Source organism: Microtus pennsylvanicus, chromosome 4, assembly GCF_037038515.1.
Source record: "Microtus pennsylvanicus isolate mMicPen1 chromosome 4, mMicPen1.hap1, whole genome shotgun sequence".
NCBI lineage: Eukaryota > Metazoa > Chordata > Mammalia > Rodentia > Cricetidae > Microtus > Microtus pennsylvanicus.
This window is the reverse complement of record NC_134582.1, coordinates 59,227,764-59,254,372: the sequence shown is the minus strand read 5'-3', so window position 1 is coordinate 59,254,372 and position 26,609 is coordinate 59,227,764. Positions and strand designations below refer to the sequence as shown.

Here is a 26,609-nt window from a genome sequence, read left to right as displayed (position 1 = left end):
ATGAGTGTTGGGAAATAACCTCAGGTCCTCGGCAGAGCAGTAAGCTCTCTTAACTGCTGAGCCATTTCTTCCATCCCTAAATTGAAGTTTAGTGGAAAAAAAGTAATATGACACTAAGTATGAGTTATCTAAAAATAAAATCAGTGTCAGAAATATTCTACCAGACACTGGAATATCAATAACACTGTTTCAAGATAGGGTTTGTAATTGCATTAAATAATCATGGTATCAAAATCTAAATGCCTAATAGTACTGAAATAACATTTCAAAAAGTTGTATGAGAATTCAATGAAAATGAATTTACCGCATTAACCTATCTATATAATACATTTTATATAATAAAATTATATAATCTTATATAATAAAATGACATTTCTTTAAAAAATATAGCTCATAACAACTATAAATTTTAGTTGGACAAATAATACAAGCACAAAGCTGTACAAATCATTGAAGTGACTGATAATAAACTAATGGGATAGTCAAGAGCTGGAGGGGAATATCACCTGGTCATGTAAAACAAAAACTCTGTTGATGTATTTGACAAAGTAGCTTTATAGCATGTATCAAATCAGAACTGAAGGAAAATGAGACCATGAGAATAATGTAAGATTACATCAGGAGTCTTAAAAATCTGTACAAAAGACATCAGTGAAAAAAATGGTAGGAGAGAGAGAGAACAATTTTCATTAAGAACTATAAAAAAGGGTATCAAAACACAATTCTTGAAATTCTCAAAGGCACTTATGGAAGTAAATAGTCCTTTATAAGAACTGGCATGGAGTCTCTGGTGTTTTACATATTCCTGGTCCATCTCTGCCTCTATCAATGTCTGTGTAAGTAATAGCCAAAAGCTTGAAGTTGGTATTTACCAGGAAGAGCAGAATGTGACTGGCTAGAATGCATCCAAAGCCTCACTTTCATTTTATGACCTCTCTGGTGCAAGTTTGTTAAGGAAAACTTCATTTGTGAAGATGGTTATATTTGAGTTGAAGATGTTTCACAAGCAACTGATCTAGCTTTATAGACACTTGAGACCTCCAGTAACAGTTGGGACAAAGAGCAGACTAGTCAAGACAATTAAAAGTGGAGGCTGGATGAATAGTGTCTGTAGTAGCCTTTCAATTGTCAACATATTCTTGGTAGTATGAATTCAGGACGTTAAACACAAGGTAGACTTGAGTGATCCCTGAGTAAGTTCTGTAGATATACATAAACCAGCACATCGAGCTGCAATGAGGTTAACCTTTCACAATCCCTAGACTGAAAGGAGATAGTATTGCTTACATATGACACGGAAAGCAGACCTCTGGACAAACCAGTGACAACTTCAGCAGATAGAAACAGCAAGAAACCCAAAAAAGAGTGAGATTCTGATGTCAAGTACAATAATGTTGCATGGTTTTAAAGTGTCCACTTTTCAAAACAGTAAGAAAGCTTATGAGACATATGAAGAAATAAACACAAACAATATAGGGGAAAAGGAGAACTCAAAAGAAACGCTATCCCAGAGAAATTAGAGATGCTATTTTAAGTATATTCAAAGAGTTAAAAGAAAAATATTCCTTAAGGAAGTTAATTAACATATTATGCTTTACCAGAAAGAGAACATTAGTAAATTGACAGAAATTGTATAAAAAACTTAATTAGATAATCCAATTGAAGCATATAAAAATAAATCTTGCTTTCTGGGTTTAACAGTATTTATGATCAGATAGAAGGAAGAACAGACAAATTTGTAAATGAGTTCCATGAGCTTATCCTGTATGATACAAATATTAAGAATGAGGACATAATTCTGACACACTATAACGCATACCAACATATGCAGTGATAGAGAGAATTAGGGAAGTGAAGACTAGAAAGTAGGCAGAAAAATAGATAAACAAACAATGGGTGAAAGCTTTGGAAATGTGGAATAAAACAACATTTATCTATATATAAAAGAGTACCAGGGAAATCTAAGTATATAAAGCCTAAAACTGTATGTGTGGCGCATTACCATCAAACTATCAAAAGTCCAAGACAATGCAAGGAATCTTTGAAGTAGCACAAGCGAAGCTCAGCCTTACAAAAGTTAACCACTGATGTTGTATTCCGAATAGTGTGTACTAGATACCTCAACATTGCTCATATTTAATCCTCCTTGCCCAACTTGTTATCCATGATTGAGTTTGTCCATGTGCAAAGGCTAGAGACAGGTCAATACAATTCCCAGTGTGCTTTTAAGTTTCAAATGTGGTTTTAAAACACAAAATTATATGTACTTTCTGTATCAGACAATTGCCCATCTCTAAAAACCACTTTTAATGTTTTACCCACTCAAACAATTAAGGTTAATGTATCTGCTAAATGCTCACGGAAGGATAACTAAATGAAATTACAAAACATTCATGAACTTACTTAAGCATTGCATGAGTGATTCTTGCAATATACAACTTTATCATTGGTTAAGCCCTATCCTAAAACATAAAGCCCGTGGAATCACTTTTACTGTAGGCTAACTTCTGTCTCAATACAAATAAAAGCACAAAAAGGTTGAAGATGCCAATCACTAAAACATCTAAAATTATATTCACGATCATTAATTCAATCATGGAAAATATTTGTATTCCACTGTGAAGTAAGAAAATGAAAATTAATGCTACACCACCAGTGATTAGGTTGGTAAAACTGAAAATATTCTAACCCACCCATCTAACTTTTGAGAATCTACACCACAGAAAGAAACACTATCGGACAGAATCTATTAACCTCCTTATTTATGTATTGTTTGTAGTGGCTATTAGCTAAACTTAATCTGAGTTTATTTAAGAGGTCAATAACTAAATTTTCCCGTCAGAAAAATAGTGTATAAAATTTTTCTGATTCTCCTCTTTGCCTCTCTTCACATGTACACTTCTATTCTTTATAGTCTTAAAAAAAAAGTGGAGGGAAAGGGGGAGAATGTGAGATGGGGAATGGTGCCATTGTTCTTTCCAGCTAGTGAGGTGGATTAGCATAACCAAACAGAGATAAAGTGTAGCATATTAATAAAAACCGAGAGACAGAAACTGGGGTTCAACCTGAAGATCAGAGAAGCAAAACATGCAGCCACTGGGTCTTACCTCTACCTCAGTCCAAAATGGCAATACTGCCTCTAGTAACCTCAGACTGAGACTGTGTCTGTGAGCTGACTCTTCCCATCTTATATTCTTCTCTAGGGCTGGGATTGAAGGTGTGCACTTCTGGGATTAAAGGCATACATTGCCCAGTTCCTACATCAAACTAGTATGATTAATGGGATTAAAGATGTATGTCACCAGTGCCTCGTCTGTAAGACTGACCAGTGGGGCTGTTTTACTCTGTGATCTTCAGGCAAACTTTATTTATTAAAATACAAACGAAATATTACTACATTCTCCTTTTATCTAAAATAAAAGAGAAAAAAAGCTATAACTAATATAAGAAAACTATTGTACAATAAGTACAATGACTATATACAATACATACAAATGTAGTCAGAAGTTGCTTGTTCATTTCCCAGCTGCCTTTTAGCAGCTGTTTCCCTTTCCTCAGAAATCAAACAATTCAAAGACAACACAATAACATAGAGTACCTAGATTCTCTGTGTATTTTCCATCTTTATATGGAAACTGAGATGGGGTGAATGGGAGCTGGAAGTGTTAGGTTTGCTTCCAAACCAGGTGACTAGGTTAGGGTTCAGTTCTGGCCTGTGCCTGTGACTAAAAAGTCTCAGGCAAATTTTTTCTTCCTGAAATTGTATCTCAAATATCGGGTATGGCATGATTAATAAAAACAAAAACAAAAAAAAAAACAGAGACAAAATTGGGCTTCAACCTGAAGGTCATGAAAGCAAAACAGCCAGCCACTGGGTCTTATCTCTATCTCAGTCCAAAATGGTGATCCTTCCTCCAGGATTCCCAGAATGGCACTACCTGTTTCATTGCTGCCTGGTCTGTAAGGCCGGTCATTGTGGTTGTTTTACTTTATGATCCTCAGGAAAGCTTTATTTATTAAAATACAAATGAAATGCCACTAAAATAAGGCTTTACTATTGCAATAAGAAGAGTCGAAATGATGAACATATTCCTGAATTTGGGTTATTGGATGCTTAATCTTTTTGGTTTTTTTATTTTCTATTGTTTTGGCTTTGTTTCTTACAGGGTCTCCTGGTAAAGGAACTCTTGATTCTCCTGTGCCACTACTGATTGCTGGGGTCTTAGGCTCTCATCACCATGTCCAGCTTTATTAGTTCAGAGTATTCTGTTGTCTTCCTACTAGAAATGAAGGTGTGGAGACATAAATATTTTGTGTGTGGGTTTATATGTCCACTGCCAATTGTCAGAGTTGACAACCTGTGGCATCAGTGACACTCAGAATGACCTCAATAAGGCATTCTTTAGCTCCCTGATCTAAACACATCCCCAGCAACTGCAACCATCTGAAAACCATCAGCAACTAACTGGTCCATCTGGCAAAATATCCTAAGACATATAGGCACATAATTTGTGAACTTCTTGAAATATTTAAATTCCTTTTGTCTAAACAGAAGGATTTCTATTCTCCATCCTGTATCCTGATTGATGCCATAGGATGGGACTAGTGTTCAATTTTTTTGTTGAAAGGTATATATTAGACTCATGTGTACTATCCTTGCATAACGACAATGCCTTTTTCAAGTAAAAGAGTAAATTTACTAGATATCTGAATGAGACATGCTTGGTATGGCTCTCTCTCTCTCTCTGTGTGTGTGTGTGTGTGTGAGAGAGAGAGAGAGAGAGAGAGAGAGAGAGAGAGAGAGAGAGAGAGAGAGAGAGAAGGGGGGTGTAAATTGTTTTTGCTAACTATATTTGTGACTATATATATTATTAAATATTTATAGAAACATAGAATATTAACATATATTCATATCAAGTAAAAAATAGTGACAAATAGATGTGAATAACAAGGAGGCCCCACCTGGAAGTGTAATCTGACTCTCTGTTAACAGATTCTGAAATGGCAATATTCTAAATGAAGCATGTTTAAAATGCTCAACCTCATTAGTCATCAGGAAAATGCAAATTTAAGACCATAATGGGATAAATCCTTCAAAAGAACCATAATTAAAAATAAATAAAAACATGACAGATGGTGTTAATTGGAAGCTGGAGTTCTTATAAATGATGATAGGAGTAAAAAGATATGCAAATATTTAGGCAAACTTTCTGACATTGTCTATTAACGCTAAACATACACATTGTTGGCCTAGCAACATGCAAGATGCATGAGTATGGTTTTAAGGCATATTTTAAATATCTGGGCCAAAGAAGCTGTCAGGATTGAATCATCATAAACTTAGTAAGGAGAAAACACTGCAGGCCGTGGAAAGGCTGAGTAGCTGAATGTTTGACTCCAGTGACTTACGGGTGGGCTGACTTAAGAGGCAGCTCAGTGTGGAAATGCACTTGCTGCCAACCAGGATGGTCTGATGATCTGAGCCTGATTTCTGGGACCCACATGACAGACCATAATGTTCAAAACTTATTTCAGTTTTAAAGAAACAATGCTAATACCAGCAATGTCATTTATACATTTAGGAAAAGAAGATAATAGATGATGGGATAGCAATTTCACAAGATGAGTTTATGAAAGCAAATTATTTCATCAGTAGAAATGCTGCTTTAGAAGCTGTCATCTGTAAAAGGGCCAATCTGGAGTTTGCAGAGTTTCCAAAAATTTAAAAATGAGAACAAATCATGTAAGCCAAAAGAATGACTATTGTGATTCTTCATGGTTCTTCAGGCACCACACAATCATGCAAGGTTTATAGTTTTTGCACAAAAATATTATTTTATTGAAGTGAGTAATTTAGCTTAAACATAATTGAGATATTTATCATAGCTTTGTTTATAATTTTTAAAATTAAAAACATGAATATCCAGCCTCTAAGAAAGTCTCAAGTCATAAATATTGCATATTATAAAGTAAAAGTATATAGAAATAAGTTTTAATTTAATAAGTTTTATATAAAGAGAGGCATATCATCAATTCTTATTTGGTTATATATTTTTAAATATAGTACGAGACCTGTGTACTTTTGTAAAGAGCATGTTAGCAGGAGATAAATCTTGACAGTGAGATAATATAACAGATTAAAATTTCCTCTGCATTTTAGTGTATTCCAGACTTTGAAAAATGAATGCTATTTGAGCTATGTAAGATGTGCCTTGAAATAATTTTAGATCACAGTTTGTATAATGAATCTCATTTTATGAGTGCTCTCAGGAAGAAAACAATATATGCTAATAGTAAGTGCAGCCTCTATGTTGGGTAGGCCTGACTGGAATGCTCTTAAATAGGACTGCACAGAGACACACTAAATATGGTGCATGCAGAAAATTGTGCAAAGAATTTTATGCACAGTATAGCAAGAAATAGAACTAGAGCTTCCCGAGCAGGAAAATCTTGCCTGTATATGTCTATATGTGTAAATATACAAACATATATACATATACCATATATATAACTAAGTATAAACAGTCAGAATTTAAATAGGAATGTATAAAATTAGAAACAGGGTAAGTTTATAACTGTGAAAGAAATTAAAACTATGAAACATTTCTTAGTTTATTAGTGATCAGAAAATTACAAAAACAATAAACTGAAAACAATTTCAAATTTATTTAAAAACTTTAAACTCTAAATAATATAACACATATATAATTAGAAATGAAAAATTTTCATAATGGAGACTTAATATATTACTGCAAGATGCAAATGCATCTGAAAATTTATTTCCTAATCTGTTAAAAATTTCAAAATATTTTTAGTCATATGCTACAACAAATAATATTTATAAAACTACCATTCAAACAATAAAAAAGCCCAGGAAATGTAGTTGCATTTTTGTCTGAAGGTTTTACCATATCCTCATAGAAAAGTTATTTAAATGTTTATCAAATATCTGGGTAGAAAAAAAAAGAAGGCATCAAAGTTCATCTTCTAAAGCTACCATAGTCCCAATAAGAAAATCTATCAAATATGACACAAATTAAGAACAGTGAAGTACAATTCACTTATGAATATGGATGTAAAATCTTAAGTGAAATACTTGCAAGGCAAATAGCAATAAATTAGAAGAACAATAAACCATAACCAGGCAGAGTTCGTCCAATGAATTTAAAACAGTTTAATATTAATATGATTTTCAATTGGTCGACTGGCAAACTCTGTAATACCAACTTCACAGGTGCCCAGAAAACATTTTCTATAGTCAACATTCATTCATCACCAATTAAACAGCTTTGATCACCTAAAGTCTACATTTTTAAAATAAACTTAAGCGTTATTGAGCACGTATTTGGACATTTGGGTAACATCAAGTACAGATAAGGAAAGGCAATTTATAAATGCCACTAATATTTTACTTGTGTGGGCACACACATGAAAGAGTTGGAAAGCCTACAATGAAAATTAGCAACATAAACTTTTCTCTTTCATGATTTCTTTGCACACTGTGGTTACTGTATGAAACTACAATGTTGTTATCTTCCAACTATAAAGTTGTACTTTACCGTACCAAATAATAGCTTTGTGTTTACCCAAAATCTCCACATCTACCTAGATAGGCTTCCTAATTAATAAGCTAATAGTTATAATTATTGTTTCCTTTATGATTTCACAGGTAAATATGTTCTCTAAAAAATTTTGAGATAAAATATGAAATAAAAAGGAATATGTGAATAGGGAATTCACAGTGTTCAGATTCATGTATAACACAACAAACCATATATAAATATACTGACTAATAACTTACAAAACCAACTGTTTACTATTAAGAACAATATTTGAAAATATTGAATATATGGCTTATGCACCAAACAAGTTCATTTCTTTATCTGCATTGAATGACAAAAATAATGTTGTATGCCAACATCATTGTTCAATAAAACTACTTTTAAATTTTTTTTATTTTATTTATTTTTAAAATATTTTTTATTGATTTTTATTGAGCTCTACATGTTTCTCTGCTCCACTTCCTGGGTCTTCCCTCTCCTTCAACCCTCTCCCAAGATCCCCATGCTCCCAATTTACTCAGGAAATCTTGTCTTTTTACTTCCCATATAGATAGATCCATATATGTCTCTCTTAGGGTCCTCATTGTTATCTAGGTTCTCTGGGGTTGTGATTTGTGGGCTGGATTTCTTTGCTTTATGTTAAAAAACCACCTATGAGTAAGTACATGTGATAATTGTCTTTCTGGGTCTGGGTTATCTCACTCACAATTGTATTTTCTAGCTCCATCCATTTGCCTGCAAAATTCAAGATGTTGTTACTTTTTTCTGCTGTGTAATACTCCATTGTGTAAATGTACCAAATTTTCCTTATCCATTCTTTGGTTGAGGGGCATTTAGGTTGTTTCCAGGTTCTGGTTATGACAAATAATGCTGCTATGAACGTAGTTGAGCACATGCCCTTGTGGCACAATTGAGCATCCTTTGGATATATATCCCAAAGTGATATTACTGGGTCTTGAGGGAGTCTGTCTCCTAATTTTCTGAGAAATTGCCACACTGACATCCAAAGGGGCTGTAGCATCTTGCATTTCCACCAGCAATGCAGAAATGTTCCCTTTTCCTCACAACCTCTCCAGCATAAGTTGTCATCAGTGTTTTTGATCTTTGTCATTCTTACAGGTATAAGATGAAATCTCAGAGTTGTTTTGATTTGCATTTCTCTGACGACTAAGGATGTTGAACATTTCCTTAAGTGTCTTTCAGCCATTTTGGATTCCTCTGTTGAGAGTTCTCTGTTTAGGTCTGTACTCCATTTTTTTATTGGATTATTTGTTCTTTTGATGACCAATTTCAATTTCTTGAGTTTTTTGTATATTTTGAAGATCAGCCCTCTGTCTGATGTGAGGTTAGTGAAGATCTTTTCCTATTCTGTAGGCTGTCTTTTTATCTTGTTGACCATATCCTTTGCTTTACAGAAGGTTATCAGTTTCAGTAGGTCCCATTTATTAATTGTTTTTCTCTGTGTGCTGCTGGGGTTATATTTAGGAAGTGGTTCCCTGTGCCCATGCATTGAAGTGTACTTCCCACTTTCTCTTCTATAAGGTTCAGTATGGCTCGATTTATGTTGAGGTCTTTGATCCATTTGGACTTGAGTTTTGTGCATGGTGATAGATATGGGTCTATTTTCATTCTTCTACATGTTGATATCCATTTATGCCAGCACCATTTGTTAAATATGCTTTCTTTTGTCCATTTGATATTTTTTGCTTCTTTGTCAAAAATCATGGGTTCAAAAGTGTGTGGATTAATATCTGGGTCTTCAATTTGTTCTCCTGTCTGTTTTTATGCCAATACCAGGCTGTTTTCAATACTGTAGCTCTGTAGTAGAGTTTGAAGTGAGGGATTGTGATGCCTCCAGAAGTTCCTTTATTGTACAGAATTGTATTGGTTATCCTGTCTCTTTTTTTTCTTTTCAATATGAAGTTGAGTACAGTTCTTTCAAGGTCTGTGAAGAATTTTGCTGGGATTATCATGGGCATTGCATTGAATCTGTAGATTGCTTTTGGTAAGATTGCCAGCTTTACTATGTTAATTTTACCTACGCAAGATCATGGGAGATCTTTCCACTTTCAGGTGTCTTCTTCAATTTCTTTCTTCAAAGATTTAAAGTTCTTGTCATACAAATCTTCCACTTGTTTGGTTAGAGTTTCTCCGAGATATTCTATGCTATTTGTGGCTATTGTGAGGATGTTGTTTCTCTGATTTCTTTCCCACCCCTTTTATCATCTGTGTACAGGAGGGATACTGATTTTATTGAGTTAATCTTGTATCCTGCTACATTACTGAAAGTGTTTATGAATTGTGGATGTTCTTTGGTAGAATTTGGGGTCACTTATGTAAACTATCATATCAGCAAATAATGAGAGTTTGACTTCTTTTCCGATTTGTACCCCCTTTATCTCCTTTTGTTTCTTATTGCTCTAAGCTATGACCTCAACAGCTATATTAAATGGATATGGAAAAAATGGATAACCTTGTCTTGTTCCTGATTTCAGTGTGATTTTTGGGAGTTTCTCTCCATTTAGTTTATGTTGGCTGTTGGCTTGCTGTATATTGCCTTTATTATGTTTAGGTATGCTTTTTGTATTCCTGCTCTCTCCAAGACCTTTATCATGAAGGGATATTGTATTTTGTCAAAAGCTTTTTCAGCATCTAATGAGATATCATGTGGTTTTTATTTTTCATTTTATAAAAAAAAACCTTTTAAGTCACATTAATTGTATTAATAAATAATATACTAAACTGTAGAGGGCAGCAATTATATCACAAAACCCTAAGTATCTAATAAGGAAATTATTTCCTAAAGCATTTCTGGACTATGGGACAAAGTGGCATTAAGGCTAGAAGGTATGTGGCCTCCCAAGCCTTTGCCTCATCCATGACAAATTGGCATTTGGTGTCTACCAGGGAAAGGGTGTCACTTTCTCTAGTGGTGTAGTCACTGATTAAATTTCACTTGTTTATGCAAGCAACCAAACTTAAACTCAGTGGCTCCTACAGATGGGTATGAGGTTATGAGGGGACTTGTCAGGAAAAGATTCAGTAGGAACATGAAAAGGGTAAGAGAGAGCATTGGTGGACAAAGCCATCAAGATGCACTCCATCAAAGCATCTTTACAGCAGATATAGATCATTGCTCTCAGGATTACTAAAATGTGCAGCACAACCTCAGGGCTCAGGGAGCATCTCAGGGGACTAGGATAGAGAATCTGCACCAAGATAGTGTCTTCTGTGTAGAACAGTAAAGCTGCTCTCAGGAAATGTCAAAAATATAGTCACCTAAACAAAGCCATCATAATAATACCAGTTGCCATATTAATATGGATGGCGAAATCTCATAGGTACTATCCTTAGATGAAGACCTCCATGCTGCCAAAAAGGCAGAATCAATATCCATAGATGAGCCTCTTGCAGATTATCCAATCCTTAGCACCCAGCACTGGCAAATACACACAGCAGCAACATTAATTTATATAATAGCAAGCTTCGTTCATATATACGTGCATGCACATATATAATTATAATAATACTTAAGGAAGAAACCATGAACCTGAGACATAGTTGAGGAAGCTGTGAGAGGGAATGATGGAAAAGATGTAAACATAGTACCCATATATGAAATCTCCAAGGACTATAATTGTGTTATATACATGTATGAAAGTATTGCAAAATATGTGATAGCATAAAATAAGGAAAAGGAACTCACAGAAAGCCTCCTTTTCACATTTAAAGTAATTTGATTAGGACCCTTGAATCTTCAAAAGCTATCACTAACGCTATTATTTACAGAGAAGATATGGAGAAATGTGTTTGCATAGAGGTAAGGATTAAGGATGGCACAGATTGGAGAAGAGTCTAGGTCAAAAAGGGAAAAACTCTAAATTGGGAGGAAAATGTGCCTTGAAATCTGAAAATCAATTCTCTGTGAATCCATATGTGCACATAAGCACCACAAATCCTATTTTTCTCTTGTACTGAAGGTTTCAGTTGCACATGTTCTATCGGGAACCCACTAAGGCCAGCTGGCCTGGGTCTGAAAAAGCCTGGGATAAAACTGGACTTGCTGAACATAGCGGACAATGAGGACTACTGAGAACTCAAGAACGTGGCAATGGGTTTTTGATCCTACTGCACGTACTGGCTTTGGGGGAGCCTAGGCAGTTTGGATGCTCATCTTACTAGACCTGGATGGAGGTGGGGGTTCCTTGGGCTTCCCACAGGTCAGGGAACCCTGATTGCTCTTTGAGATGATGAGGGAGGGGGACTTGATCGGGGGAGGGGGAGGGAAATGGTGGCAGGGAGGAGGCAGAAATCTTTAATAAATAAATAAATTAAAACAACAAGGCTTGATGATCATGCACATCACTGCTTTTAACTAATACTTGATGTGTGCTGCTGAAAATGTAGCTTATAATGAAAGACATGCTGAAAAATTAATATATTTTAACTTTCATCATGCTCTCATCTTCCCTGGAATGTGTACTAGCCCAAACAATTTCTATAACTGAAAACTATTAGGAACCTTTTTAATGCTTTCATGATTCCCTGACATGAACAATATTGTGTTATTGCAACAAATTAAGGAGGTACAGGGTTGCCAGTTTAAAAACGATGTATGAAATAAAAGATTACAGGCTTAGCAGCTAATTTTACCTTCTATGAAAATATCTCATCAATTGGGGAACATTTCACAGATGACTAATTGAACTATCAGCAGAAAAACTTCTTTTAAATATTGTAATTATTTGAACAATAATAAGTAATCTGTGGATTCCTACATGTCCCTAGTGCTTATACTTATATTTTTCAATGAATTACACATTTTGAGAAGTTACATCCACACTGTCTTAGTCAGGATTTCTGCTTCTTTGATAAGACACCATGACCAAAGCCAACTTGGTGAGGAAAGAGTTTATGTCATCTTAGACCTTTCGTATTCCATTCCTGAGGGAAGTTAGGGCAATAGCTCAAGGCCAAGAAATTAAGCAAAGGCCATGGAGGAATGCTGCTCAGTGGAATTCTCTTCATGGCTTGCTCAGCATGTTTTTCTATTGTAACCAGGACCACCAGTTCGTGGATAGCACAGTCCACAGTAAGCTATGGTCTCACACATCAATCGTCAATTTAAAAAATTCACCATAGACTTGCCAACAGGTCAGTCTGGTAGAAGTCTTTTTCAATTGAGGGCCCTTCTTCCACAGCGATGCCAGCTTTTGTCAAGTAAATAAAAAATAGCCCGCACAACTGATCCCTTGCCCTTCAACATGCAGACACTCCACTAGACAAATAGAACATTTCCACTTGCTTCTAAAATGGCATGCCAATACCAGTATTTCAGTATAAAACATAACTTCAAAAGTCCCAGTCTTTAAAACGTCTGTCTCTTTAAAACACCCAATCTTTTTCCAAATTTAAATCTCTCTATAATATCCACAATCTCTCTCTAACTCCAAAAACTCTTTAAAATTTCAAGGTTTTTCAATTGTAGGCTCCTGTTTAAAAAAAATGAACAAATATTCAGGAATAATTAAGAACAAAACCATAGCATTTGCAGAAAAATTAATGGAACTGAAGATGATTATGTTAAGCAAAGCAAGTCAAACAAGTAAATGCAAATACCGTCTTATATGCATGCACACACTCACATATATATGCATATATATATACACACATATAGACATGTGCATTTATATAAATCAGAAGGGATATTATTTACAAAAAGGACAAATGGGAGAGAAGGCAGGGCAGGAGAATGTATTGGAAGGTGCTTGTCGCCAATGCACATGACATACTTGCATTAAAATGTCATTAAGCCATATAATTATATATAACAATTATTAACTAACAAAAATAAAATTTTAATTAATGATGAAATAAGCATTCTGTCCAGATGCCAAATCTGTTTTGCTATCTAACAATAGAAAACTAATGCAGGCAGGAAATTGACTGGTATTCAATAACTGACAAAGAAAATGTACTATTTCTAGCTTAAAACCGTTTTCTAAATTTTGAAAACATGAAAAACTCACTGTTTTCACTAAATTTGATAGTTCATTTGTTGTGCTCTTTGTTTCTCTCAGCATCTCGGTCATTGTCTCCTCATCCTCTTCAATGTGGATATTCACAGACTCAATTGAGGTTGAGTAGTGGGCCTGCAGGTTGCTAAGCTTACATAGTTCTTTCCTAAGGTAAAAAGCAAAGATGATTTTATCCACGTTGAAAAGAAAATTAACCCCAAACTTATTAGGAATCAGTGGAATGTATTCTAAAAATTCCCCCATTCCATGGCAGTTGCAAATTCCTAAAAGACTTTGGATATTAAGCGAAGAGTAAGAACAAAAACAAACTAGTATTTATGCTTCCAAATGGAAAGAATAGAGAGAAAAGTTATGCATATATTTATTGACTCTTTGGGAGGAATTGTTTTAGATTATCTTGTAGGAAAAGTTGGGTAATAAAGTGATGAAAAGTCACCGGGCATTAAAATATAACCATTTTCACATCCACTAAGCTGGAACAGACAGGAGAATAAAACAGAGAGAGTCACTCATATTCTCTCTATTGTCAAGAACTATTGTATGAGTTTGTTGATCAAAAAACAAGGGTGGTATTGGAAGTGTTGGGCATGTAGAGGAATGGAACAGGACCCAGTATGTACAAGTAGAATCATGGAAATAAGGCTTGTTGTTTCTTGACCATATTTCACAAAACAATATGACAACCAAAGCAGTATGACATAAATGCTCAAGGAGAAACTGAATGAAGAAGAAACTAAATTTGACTAAATCCCATGTACCATTAACTTAATGCATCCAAGTGTAAAATGTAAAACTGCATACAATATTTTAGAAGAAAACACTTTGAATTAAGAATCAGGACAAGAGATTTTCCATGACACTACACCCATAAAAAAAATTGGCAGAATAAATCTCAACAACCCTTAACACATCTGTCAAAAAAATATCCCCATTGAGATCAAAAGGCAAACCTTCCATAAACCATAGATCTTTGCAATTTTCAAATCTAATTAAAAAATGTTTACATCCTCTATTAAGAAAGAATTATCTACACCAGATAGGAAAAACACTGGACTAGATACTTTATAAAACATTCAGAAACTAAAGCAGAAAACATGCAGAACTAAAACTTCAGTGCTACAAACATGCTAGAGGAACTGAACTTTTTCTGTTTTTCTTTTAAAAAGTGATCTCAGGTGGTGTTCCAGACCAGGGACACCAACATAGCCATGCTGAAGCCAAGGGTCATATGTGTTGATGTTGGAGGTCATTGTTGATGAACATGGTCTGGGCTCCCATTGGAGGCCATTTTGGTGTTCTTGGTTTGTGCTGCTACTCGGGACCATATTGGTGTGTGTTATCTGGACTGTCACGGGAGACCATGTTGATATCTGTGGTTTGTGCCACTGCTGAAGATCATGTAAGACCTATGGTGCCTGCTGCCTCTGGGGACCATGTTGGAGCCTGGATGTTCATGTTGCTGCCTGAAACCATGTGGAAGTCCATGGTCCACTCTGTTGCTGGCTATTATGAGCAAGGAAGCTTCTTTTGCAGTGGTGTGTATATGACTGTAGATTTGTAATTGAGATGAGAGACATTGACAGCTTCTGTGACAATCTTGCCACCCCACCCCCCCAAAGAAAGAAACAGTCCAGAGAGAAAGTGATTGAAGAGAGTCCTTAAAAGTTATGATAAAGATGCAATGTGTAGTTCTTCGCAGCTGATGACTTCTGGGGTGTATGTGTGTGATGGGAGACTCAATTATCATTAAAGGGCTGGCTGTTGGAATTTGATCATTTTAATGAGTATATTTATATCAATAATTGGACTTCCTGTATTTTTTCTTTTGGGGGGAGGGTACAAGTGTGGAAGGGTAAACTGGGGAGGAATGGGGAGGGAGCATGATTGGTGTGCCCTGTATGAAGTATACAAATAAGTTTTAAAAATATTTTGTTGGGAGAAAAAAAAATGATCTTATTAGACGTCAAATGGTCTTTCCATCCACATCCTGGACCAGTTTGTGGTTTCTATTAAAACTGAAGACATAGTTAGCATACAGTCTGGCAATTATATTCAGAGGCAGGCATTCCAGAAAAATAAAAACTTAACACTCACACCTTGCATATTAATTAGTTTTGATCAGACTCGCAAGAAACTAGAAACTAACCAAATGCCCCCCCTCAAAGTGTGGTTGGGTAAACACACCCAGCACACCCACATCGCGAGACAACATTGAATCGTAAATTCCAAGGCCTTTTTGATACAACTGCCAAAATGGATTAATCTCAATGGCACTACATCTAATTAAAAAAAAAGAAAACAAGAATCCAAACGTTGATTGTTCCAAGATATATTTACGTTACATGTCCAAATGATGAAGCTCTGAAGGTGAAGAGCAGAGAAAGAGCAAGGGGGAACAAACCTCAGGCAGCATAGGAGATGAAACAGTTCTATATTTAGATTGGCACAGTAGTTACTGAATTTACACACAAGAGAAGGTTACATAGAACTACACACTCAGTCCCCCCACATGCTTCTGAGTCCATGTAAAAACATGGTGAAAACTGGACAAGGCCTCTTTATTAGTCTGATATTATACTAGTTCTAATCTCTAAGATCTTCCCAATAGGAGAAGCCTACAGAAGGGAATTAAGAACTCCATAGAGTTCTGTGAGTCTATAATTATTTATAAAGAAAAATAAAGAAAGCAAACATTTTGGGGGAATCACTGTACAACTTAGCATGAGCAAGACAGAGAACATGACTACATCATATTAATTAAGGAATATTATTGTTGGTGTGTTACTGAACAGCCTTCCACTCCCAAATATACACAGAAGTACAGGCACAGGGGGCAATGTTGATGGAAGACTTGAAAGATAGAAAAATAGCATAAATTTTATATAAATTACATCACCAAAAGATCAGCATTTGATAAATAAAGAATAACCAGGAAAATAACAGGCAGCAAAAATCAACTAGACGACACTGACTTTCGTTTTATTTAGCTGGTTGGGAAGGTAGTTTATAGCTAGAGTGTTATAAAAATGAAATAGACAAAGTCTCCAAAAGGAAGCCTGGGGAGATGGCTCAGTGGTTACGATAGCTCATTGCTTTTCTAGAGGACAGGAGTTTGGCTCCCAAGGCCCAAGCAGGGTGGTCCACAGTTGCCTGTGTCTAGAACTCCAGGATGCTTTGACCTTCTTGGGCACTTGAACATTGGGAGCACACATTCACGTATAGACCTATACATAAATAATAAATCATTAAGGTCTCAAGTACATAGGTGACCTTTAAAAAGACAGTGGAAAAGTCACATGACTAACACTCTAAAAAATTAAAATTCAAAGACTGTACAACATTTTATTTATTTATGTTATTTTATAAATTTTATTTTATGTATATTAGTAGTTTCTGCATTCGTGTCTTATAACACCTGCATACCTGGTTCCCAAGTAAGTCAGAAAAGGGCATCAGATTCACCAGGACTAAAGTTCAAAACAGTTGTGAGCCACCATGTGGGTGCTGGGAATTGAACCCTGGTCCTTGGGTATAGATAGCAGTCAGTGCTCTTAACCTCTGAGCCACCTCTCCAGCCCCTGTGTGTCTTATTTGTATTAAAATCATTTTCTTTCAAAATTAACCTCAGTTTGTTAAGAGAACCTCACTAAAGCTGTTATTCTAAGAGATCTATTGGCCTAGGAGGACTCATGATGGATTCTAAGAAATCTACCGCCCGAGGAGGACTCATGATGGATTCTAAGAGATCTACCGGCCGAGGAGGACTCATGATGAAAAGCCCAAGACACAAAAGGGGAAGAAGTAGTTTTCCTGATGGTAAGTTTAATTTTTAAAAAACATTCTTCTTTAAAAAATAATAAAAGTATTTTTATAGGTTATGAAATAAAACATTTTATAATCAACTGTTATATTTAGTGGCAATGGATAAATAAAGCAAACTTTTAATTATTTTTTTATTAATCAGTATATGTTTTGAATCTCAACAATGTAAGTTTGAATTTGGCAAATAATGTACCTTGCAAAATAATAAAACAGAATTATAGTCAGATAGAGAGAATAAAGGAGAATGAAAATAAGTAGCAACATGAACAAAGGTTCAATAAGAAAATGGGTCACATAGTTTATATTCAAGGGGTGCAGCAATGATTTGTGGGTGTTTTCAGTGGTTTGACTTTAAAATCATGCTTACTATAACAGACAAAATGTTTTTGTCTGTGTGAAGTTTATTAGGTGACTCCAAAGCATAGATACTCCAACAAATTGGAACTTGAAAATATTTTCTAAATATCAATAAAAATAACAGCTAATAAAATTACATTTGTGCATAAGTTTAAGGAAAAATAATTACAGCAATCAGAAAAAGTCGATTCGTAGTGATAAGAGGCCAATCATATCCCAGGACATCATGGTTACTTTATACTTGCATGCATCTGAGAGTGTACCTTCAAAGGCATGACTAAAGCTATGAGTATGCCACTTTTGGTGGGTAAGTATTGTATTGTATTGTATTGTATTGTATTGTATTGTATTGTATTGTATTATATGTGCATCCATGCATGTACATATATGTGTGGATACATATGTCCATGTGGAGGCCAGAGCAGGACATCTGGTGTCTTTCTCGGCCATTGTCAGCCTTGTTGCCTTGAGACAGAATCTCACTGAACAGGAAGTTGTCTCGGTTTTGTCTTGGTTGTCTGCCTTCTCAAGGTTAGGGTTAAAGACATGACCAATCAATCACTCCCTTCTTTTTTTAAAGATTTTGGGCATTTAAACACAGGTCCTCATGCTTGCTGAGGAAGTACTCCTACCCATTGAGCCATCTGCCCAACCCCTCTGTCAAATGATAGAATTTTAAAATCTTGCATCAATATTTAACTGAAAAGGTGGCAAAAGCCAGTAATAATATTATTTTATTTCTCTAACATTGTGTTGGAATCTTTTCAAATTACAGATTCATATTTAATAGTTCTGGGCTGAGCATTAGATTATGAATTTTGAACAAGCACTTAAATAACAATGCCATCTTGTCTCAGCTGGAGTCATTTTGGAAGATGGAATGTCCACTGAGACAATGCCCCCACCAGATTCGCCTGTGAGCAAGTCTGTGGTCTTGCTTTGACTGATGACAGATATGAGGACCCAGTTCACTGTGGGTGGGTGGCACCTCTGTACTAGTGGTACCGGGCTCTATAAGACATCAGGCTGAGCAAGTCAGTCAGTTGTGCTTCTGTTTGACCGCTGCATCAGCTTCTGCCTTCAATTTCCTGACCTGACTTTCCTGGATGATGAAATATAAGCTGTAAAATGAAATAAATCCCCCTTCCCTAAATTGCTTTTGCTTATGGTATTTTATCACAGAAATAAATGCTGTGACCAAGATGGCAAGATATCAAAAGACACATTTACTTTAGAAATTAATACCAGAAGATAAAATCTCAGTTATTAATAAACAAGAGATAATTTATGCATCTAAATATTGTTCTGTTAGTAAGAAAATAAATATAAGTTAAAATATTAATGGCTATGCATATAGTTGCTGCATTAATTTATAATATGTGATATCTCATTTCTCTAAAAGCAAAGCAGTCACTTTTATATACAGGGGACAGGGATATACATTGATGGTACACCTTATCCTCATGAAATATAATGATATATACATGACAATTTTTTAAATAAAAATATACTGCTTTGTGGATATATAAATAAATTTGTATATCAAATATTCAAATTTTCATTGTCAAACTTGGTGATAATAGAGGCATAAGCAATTTAAATTCTGTGCGCTTTGAAAGATTTTGAGCAGTGGTATTTGTTGCGGTTTTGGTTAAAGTTTCATTTCTAGATGCTACACATAGTGCTGATGGGGAATTCTTACTTGTAGGTGTCTATATTTGTTTCCTCTTGGCGGATGTCTTTCTCATCTTCTTGTTTCATTTGCTTGAACTTTGACTTTGCACCTTCACATTGTTGTATTGACTCCGTAAGCTTTTCATGAACATCCCTAAATAGTTCCATCACCTAGAAATGAAAAACATTTGGCCCATCTATGTATGAAGATTAACTCAAAAAATTTCAGTGTCACTCATAATCTAGGCTTACAGTTGCTAGCACATATTTTCTTACCGCAACTGATGCTCTAAATGTGTGCTCCTTAGAAACAGTGCTCCATGTTTTTTCCATGTTTGCCCTGATTGACAACAGTGCTATACACGTATAAAAGCTACAGCTTCATGTGCTCATGTTAAAATCATCCTTTAAACCATTCCAACATGTTGATTTTCAATGTGCATATATTATTACCTTACAGAGAAATATGAAAACGTGCAGTAGCATAGAAATTTCAATCAGAAATAGTGAAAGCTATCTTCCTTAACAGTCCAAAATAACAGACTTTTAATAATCAGTGAATGTCATCAGCAGTTCCTTCCTGGCCCATCAATCCTGTCTGTTTTCTATGCCACCTCTCTTGTCTGAATCACATAACATAACGCTAACTGTTCTTTTCACGGCTAGGCACATACATGGACGTTGTTCACAACTTCATGAGCGTGGGTGAGGAATACACAGACCCCACTGTGATGAAGTGAGCTTCAGAGAAGATGTACGAGCTTTATTATTGTCTTCAAAGGTTCTGCTGAGGAGATAATGTGCTGAGTAGGAAGGTAAGAGCTCTCACGAATGCCGTTGGCAGACTACTCTCAGGAAACAAAAAGGAGTAATAGCTTTAATTTCCACCAACAGAACACAGGAGCATCTGTGTCTGCATACGCAGTGCCTAGAGAGCCTGGAAGTAGTTCCAGGAGGTCCTGGGGCTGTATGTAGCTCCTGGCAGTTCTGAGCCTTGATATTCCACAAGAGTAGCAAGTATTCTTATACTCTGAGCCATCTCTCAAGCCTGTATTTGGATGTTTTAAATACGAAATACAAATATTTTGTGAGGAAAGGTCTTATACTTGAAATTTCACATATAAGAAAATTGTTTTATTTAATCATTTAAAATACTTTTATATCATTTTATTGTCTTGTCACTTTGGCAGAAGTAGTCTCGTTAGCACACATCTTACATGTACCCATTTTCTCCCACATTTGCTTGGAATGACTTCAGGGTTTCAATGGTTAATATGAATAGGATTAATTTTTAAAAGAATTCTTTGTTTATATGCAAGAAATCTGTTTCCATTTTATTTATTTATCATAAACTTTTGATTAAAAAATACCAAGTATTGCCTGGCCTCAGAACCTACATTCTCCCACCCTCACCACCACACACCAGGTTATAAGTATATGTTTTATGCTGACATTAGCATTTTAATTATGACAAACTTATCTCACAGATATTTCTGTAAAAATCATATTTTTTCTTTTATTAACAAACTAAGCAATATACCTACATCTCTTAATGTCAAATCATTTCTGGCCTCTTAAAAAGAGTTGTTCATGGAGTGACTTATTTGTCTGCTATGCTAAAGGACTATTTTGTAAATATTTTACATAATATTTTCATATATATATGCGGTGGCATACACACACAGTCTCATTCTGAGGATTCCTAGAGGCAGAATCGCTATTTCAGAATGAGAGATAAGAGCCAGTGGATCACACACACACACACACACACACAGAGAGAGAGAGAGAGAGAGAGAGAGAGAGAGAGAGAGAGAGAGAGAGAGAGAGAGATTAATAATTTTTTTTCAAAAATTTCACAAGATTCTATTATTGAAAGTATAAACTTGAATTCATTTAAGAATCTCTCTCCTTTTTAATAGACTGGGTATTTAAAATGATATTGCAATGATAAGTTGTTTATAGGCTAAATAATATCTGACTACACTGTCATCAAATCTAGGATCCAGTATGAGGTGCAAATTAGTTAAAATTTTGGTAGATTTATTTTTATTATTTTCTTCTTGGACCTTTGGACAATGTCTATATATGCTGTTTTGTTGCCATGAGACTGCCTTATTAGGTTTTTCTAATTGATATTATTGAGTTATACATTTTTCTCTGCTCTCCTTCCTCTCCTCTCCGATTCTACCATCTCCCATGGGCTCCATGCTCCCAATTTACTCGGGAGATCCTGTCTTTTTTTACTTCCTATGTAAATTAGATCCATGTACATCTCTCTTAGGGTCCTTATTGTTGTCCAGGTTCTTTGAGATTGTGATTTGTAGGCTGATTTTCTTTGTTTTATGCTTAAAAACCACTTATGATGGAGTACATATGATAATTTTCTTTCTGGGTCTTAGTTACCTCACTCAATATAATGTTTTCTAGCTCCATCCATTAGCCTACAAGTTTCAAGATGCCATTATTTTTTTCTGCTGTGTAGTACTCCATAGACTGAGAGAAACAATTAATAAATGGTACCTCCGGAAACTGAAAAGCTTCTGTAAAACAAAGGACATGATCAACAAGACAAAACGACAGTCTACAGAATAGGAAAAGACCTTCACTAACTCCACATCAGAGAGAAATCTGATCTCCAAAACAAAGAACTCAAGAAATTGGTCATAAAAATAAGAAATATCCAATGAAAAAATGTGGGTGCTCTTGCTTTAGAGGCATAGATGTTCAGGATTGAGACTTCATCTTGATGAGTTGTTCCTGCTATGAGAATAAAGTGTCCTTCTCCATCTCTTCTAAATGATTTTAGTTTGAAGTCTATTTTGTCCAATATTATGATAATTACATCCACTTGTTTCTTAGGTCCAGTTGATTGGGAAGTTGTTTCCCAACCCTTTACTCTGAGGTAATGTCTGTCTTTGAGGTTGAGGTGTGTTTCTTGTAAACAGCAGAAGGATGAATCCTGCTGTAGTATCCATCTCTTAGCCTGTGTCTTTTTATAGGTGAATTGAGGCCATTGATATTAAGAGATATTAATGAGCAGTGACTGCTATTTCTGTTATTTTTGGAAGTACTGTTTGTGTGTTTCCCTTCTTTGGGGTTTGCTGGTGTAAGGTTATCTGATGCCTGTGTTTTTGTGGGTACAATTAGCTTTGTTGGTTGGTGTTTTCCTTCTAGTATTTTCTGTAGGGCTAGATTTGTGGATATGTATTATTTTAATTTGTCATGGAATATCTTGTTTTCTCCATTGATGGTGATTGAAAGCTTTGCTGGGTATAGTAGTCTGGGCTTGCTACCGTGGTTTCTTATTGTCTGCAGCACATCTGTCTTTCAGGGATTTCATTGAGAAATCAGATGTAATTCTGATAGGTCTGTCTTCATATGTTTCTCAACCTTTTTCTTTTGTAGCTCTTAATATTCTTTCTTTTTCTTTATTCTGTATGTATTCAGTTTTGATTGTTGTATGGAAAGGGGACTTTTTTTTGGTCCAGTGTATTTGGTGTTCTGTCAGCTTCTTGTACTTTCTTAGGGATATTCTTCTTTCAGTTATGAAAGTTTTCTTCCATGATTTTGTTGAATGTATTTTCTGTGCCTTTGAGTTCTTGCCCTTCTTCTATCCCTATTATTCTTATATTTGGCCTTTACATAGTGTTCCAGATTTCCTGGATATTTTGTATTAAGAATTTGTTGGATTTAATGTTTTCTTTGACTCATGAGTCTATAGTATCTACAACACCCGAGATTCTCTCTTGCATTTCTTGTATTCTGTTGGTCATTCTTGCCTCTGTAGTTCCTGTTTGTTTATCCAGATTTTCCATATCCAGAATTCCCTCAGTTTGTGTTTTCTTTATTGCCCCTATTCAATCTTCAAGCCTTGAACTATTTGAACTGTTTCTTTCACCTGTTTGATTGTTTTTTATTGGTTTTTCTTGTGTTTCTTTGAGGAATTTATTGTTTTCTTCCAATTTTTTTGTTTGCTTTTTCATCTATTTCTTTAAGAAAATTTTTCATTTCTGCTTTAAAGGCCTCCATCATCCTCATAAAGTTACACTGAAATCGTTTTCTTCTACTTCTTCTGAGTTAGGATGATCATGTCTTCCCATTAGTTGACCACTAGGTTCTGGTGTTACCATGTTGCTTTTTAGGTTGTTAGATAAATCCTTGTATTGACGACTACCCATCTCTTTCTTCTATTGGTGCTGGTAGTGTCTTTCTCTCTTAGTCCAATCCTTGCAGTAGGCAGTCTGTGTCTTTGATAACTGTTCTTGGTCTGCTCTGTACTGTTACTCTTTGTGTGGCAGGGAAGCAATGAGGTCTCTCTTGGCCTGCTCTCTTGGCTTGCTCTTTTGGTCCACTCTGTGCAGTCACAGCTTGTGTTCCAGAGTTCCTCTCTTGGTGCTCTCTTTGTAGTTACTGCTTGTGTTTCAACGTTCCTCTGAGGTTGTGGGGCTAAGTGGGTGGGTGGGACAGGAGGTTTTGTGGGTGGAGTGGGACTTGTAACTTTCAGGGTTCAATGGATGGGATAGGGGTGTTGGAGTAGCCTACCTGCAGGAAACATCCTGTGGCTTGCTAGAGAAGCGGAACACCCCAATCTCTAGGCTCTCCTAAAAAAACGGGGGCAAAAGCCCAGGCCCCTCCCCCACCTGCCTTGATCGGGTGAGTAATCACTCACCTCTTGGTCCTCTCTCTGTAGTAGCAGGCTGTGTTTTAGAGTTCCACTGCGGTTGCGGGGGTATAGGAGGGTTTGGGGCTGAAGTGGGACTTGTAGCTTGTAGGGTCCGAAGGATGGGATGGGGATATTGGAGCCTCCTACCCCTTAGTACTCTCTGTGTAGTGGCTAGCTTGTTGCAGAGTTCTGCTGAGTTTGTGGTGCCCGGGAAGGGATGGGAGGCTTAGGGGGCAGATTGGGACTTATAGCTTTCACAGCCTGATGGATAGGATGGGGGTTTTGGTGCAGCCTACCTTATAGTACTCTCTGTCAATCTAGACCTTTCTTTTTCCATGCAAATATATACAGCTAGAAATTTCCTTAAGAATGTTATTTTCATGGCATTATGTGCATTATGGTAGGCTCTATATTGGTCCTTTTTATCTAATTCAGGTACACACTAAGCATATGGATATGGATCCTTATAAGGTTTTGCGTACAAAGAATGCATGGCCACAAATGTTTATAACAATTATGTAAGATCTGAATACTTAGAGTAGGGATTTAAATCCATGATGAAGTTCCATTCCAGAGGCTACACTCTGAAAAGCTCTTCTGCCTGTTGCTTACATCTCTGTGTGCTTCTGTTTCTCTCTGAGGAGGTATTTGGTACCAGCAGTCCTCATAATTCTGTTTTTCATCCCTGAATTTTGTCAGTTATGCTCATTTCATAAATGGAAGATGTGTTTTCTTGTTCAAATTACCACTTTTCTTTTGCTGTGTCACTGTGGGTTTTCTTACCATGGCTGCATGATATATGTAATCCTGCCTAGCAGTGCCTCAAATGCATTCTGGGAATTTTTTTTTTCCTTGGTGCTGTGCAGTCAGAATGTAGACTCATCACAGTTCCTGGCTCCCTTTGTAGAAACCGAGAGGGACATACTCACTTTCCCCCTGGGATGACAGAAGTGGCAAGCTGAGTTAAAGGCAGTTGATGAAGCTCTGGTTGAATAATTCAACACAAGGTAGAAGTGACAGATCCCCATCCTTCCACAAAGGTGGCTATGTTACCCAGGATTCTTTAGGAAATTGTCCAACAGGAGATAATGAAGCCCACAAAGATGGATTTAGATTAAAGAAATAACTCATGGGCTACAGAAGTCTAAAATGTACAAGACAGGTTGCTCAAGGGAAATGAGCAGTCAAAATACTTATGCTCCAGAATTCTGTTTTACTCAATGGAGGTCAAGCCTGATGCTGTCCAGAACTTGAACTGATTGGATGGTGAAAGATAATGTGTTTCACTGAGAATCCTCTAACTTAAAAGTTCTTCTTGCCTAAGCCAAAGGCTTTTAAGAAACCCTCCCATGTTGATGCAGAGAAGTCACAGTGTATCTGACAGGATGTACACACCAAGTCCTCTGTTGTCTTGGTCTGTTGCAGTGATCTCCTCCTGAGTCTACTCTTCCGGCTGTCTGACAACACTGTTTGAGCATCCCACAGTAATCGCCATGGCCAATGACAGAAAAATATTAACGTGTCAAATAGACACTGGTTTCAACAAACACAGACAATAGCTAAGACAAGACTGATGAGCAATCCTGCACCATGTTATTCAGGATTGAGACAAGGTCAAATAGAATTGCTGGAACAAGTCTGGATTTACTTTTCTCTCAACTGGAGTCCCAATCTCCTTCTGGCTTTCAGTTCAGTGTCTTTCCTTCTGGGTACACACCAGAGACTGTAGGAGAAGCCCAGCCCAATGGGGGGCGTGTTCGCTTTGGGCTAATGTTTACATATAAATCTGATGGGCACGAGCCCCACCGGTCCTTTTTTTTTTTATTTCCTGCCCATCGCTGGATCCCTGGTGTTGTAAGCTATCTCTTCATTAAAATTTGCTGTTTCATATTAAGCTAGCCTGGTTAATATGCCGATTACAAGAGACTGCCTCTTGTGATAAACTGCAGTCACCATATTTAGGTAGCAGGGAAGCTTAGTTTCTGAGGCTTTCTGTTGACATAAAGAAACACCATGACCAAAGCATGTTGGGGAAGAAAGGGCTTGTTTGGCTCGCACTTCCATATTGTTGTTTGTTATTGAAAGATATCAGTACAGGGACTAATACAGGTCACCCACCTGGAGGTGAGAGCTGATACATACGCCATAGAATGGTGCTGCTTACTGACTTGTTCCCAATGGCTTGCTCAGCCTTCTTTCTTATAGAACCTAAAACCACCAGCACAGTGATGACACCACTCACCATGGGCTGGATCCTGCCCCATTAATCACTAATTAAGAAAATGTATTACAGCTTAATCTCATGGAGGCATTTTCTCAATTGAGGTTTCTTCCTTTCAGATAACTCTAGCTTATGTCAAGTTGACATAAAACTAGCCAGCCTACTTAGAAATGGCGAGAGATTTTTTTTTTTTGAATGAGTTAGTCACTGTCAAAGAGCTGTCTTAGAATTCCAACCAGTAAATCCAACCTTCTTCGCAGTGGAAGAAAAAT

General features: G+C 36.2%; 1 protein-coding gene across 1 annotated transcript in view; it reads right to left on the bottom strand.

The window, feature by feature from the left end:
- Positions 1-26,609, bottom strand: part of Ccdc178 (coiled-coil domain containing 178) — a 349,165-nt gene that overhangs the window by 263,251 nt on the left and 59,305 nt on the right. Inside the window, exons 9-10 of the mRNA XM_075971135.1 lie at positions 19,482-19,624; positions 13,592-13,745 (exon numbers count right to left, since the gene is read on the bottom strand). Coding sequence (XP_075827250.1) covers positions 13,592-13,745; positions 19,482-19,624 — 297 coding nt within the window. The remainder of the gene's footprint in view (positions 1-13,591; positions 13,746-19,481; positions 19,625-26,609) is intronic.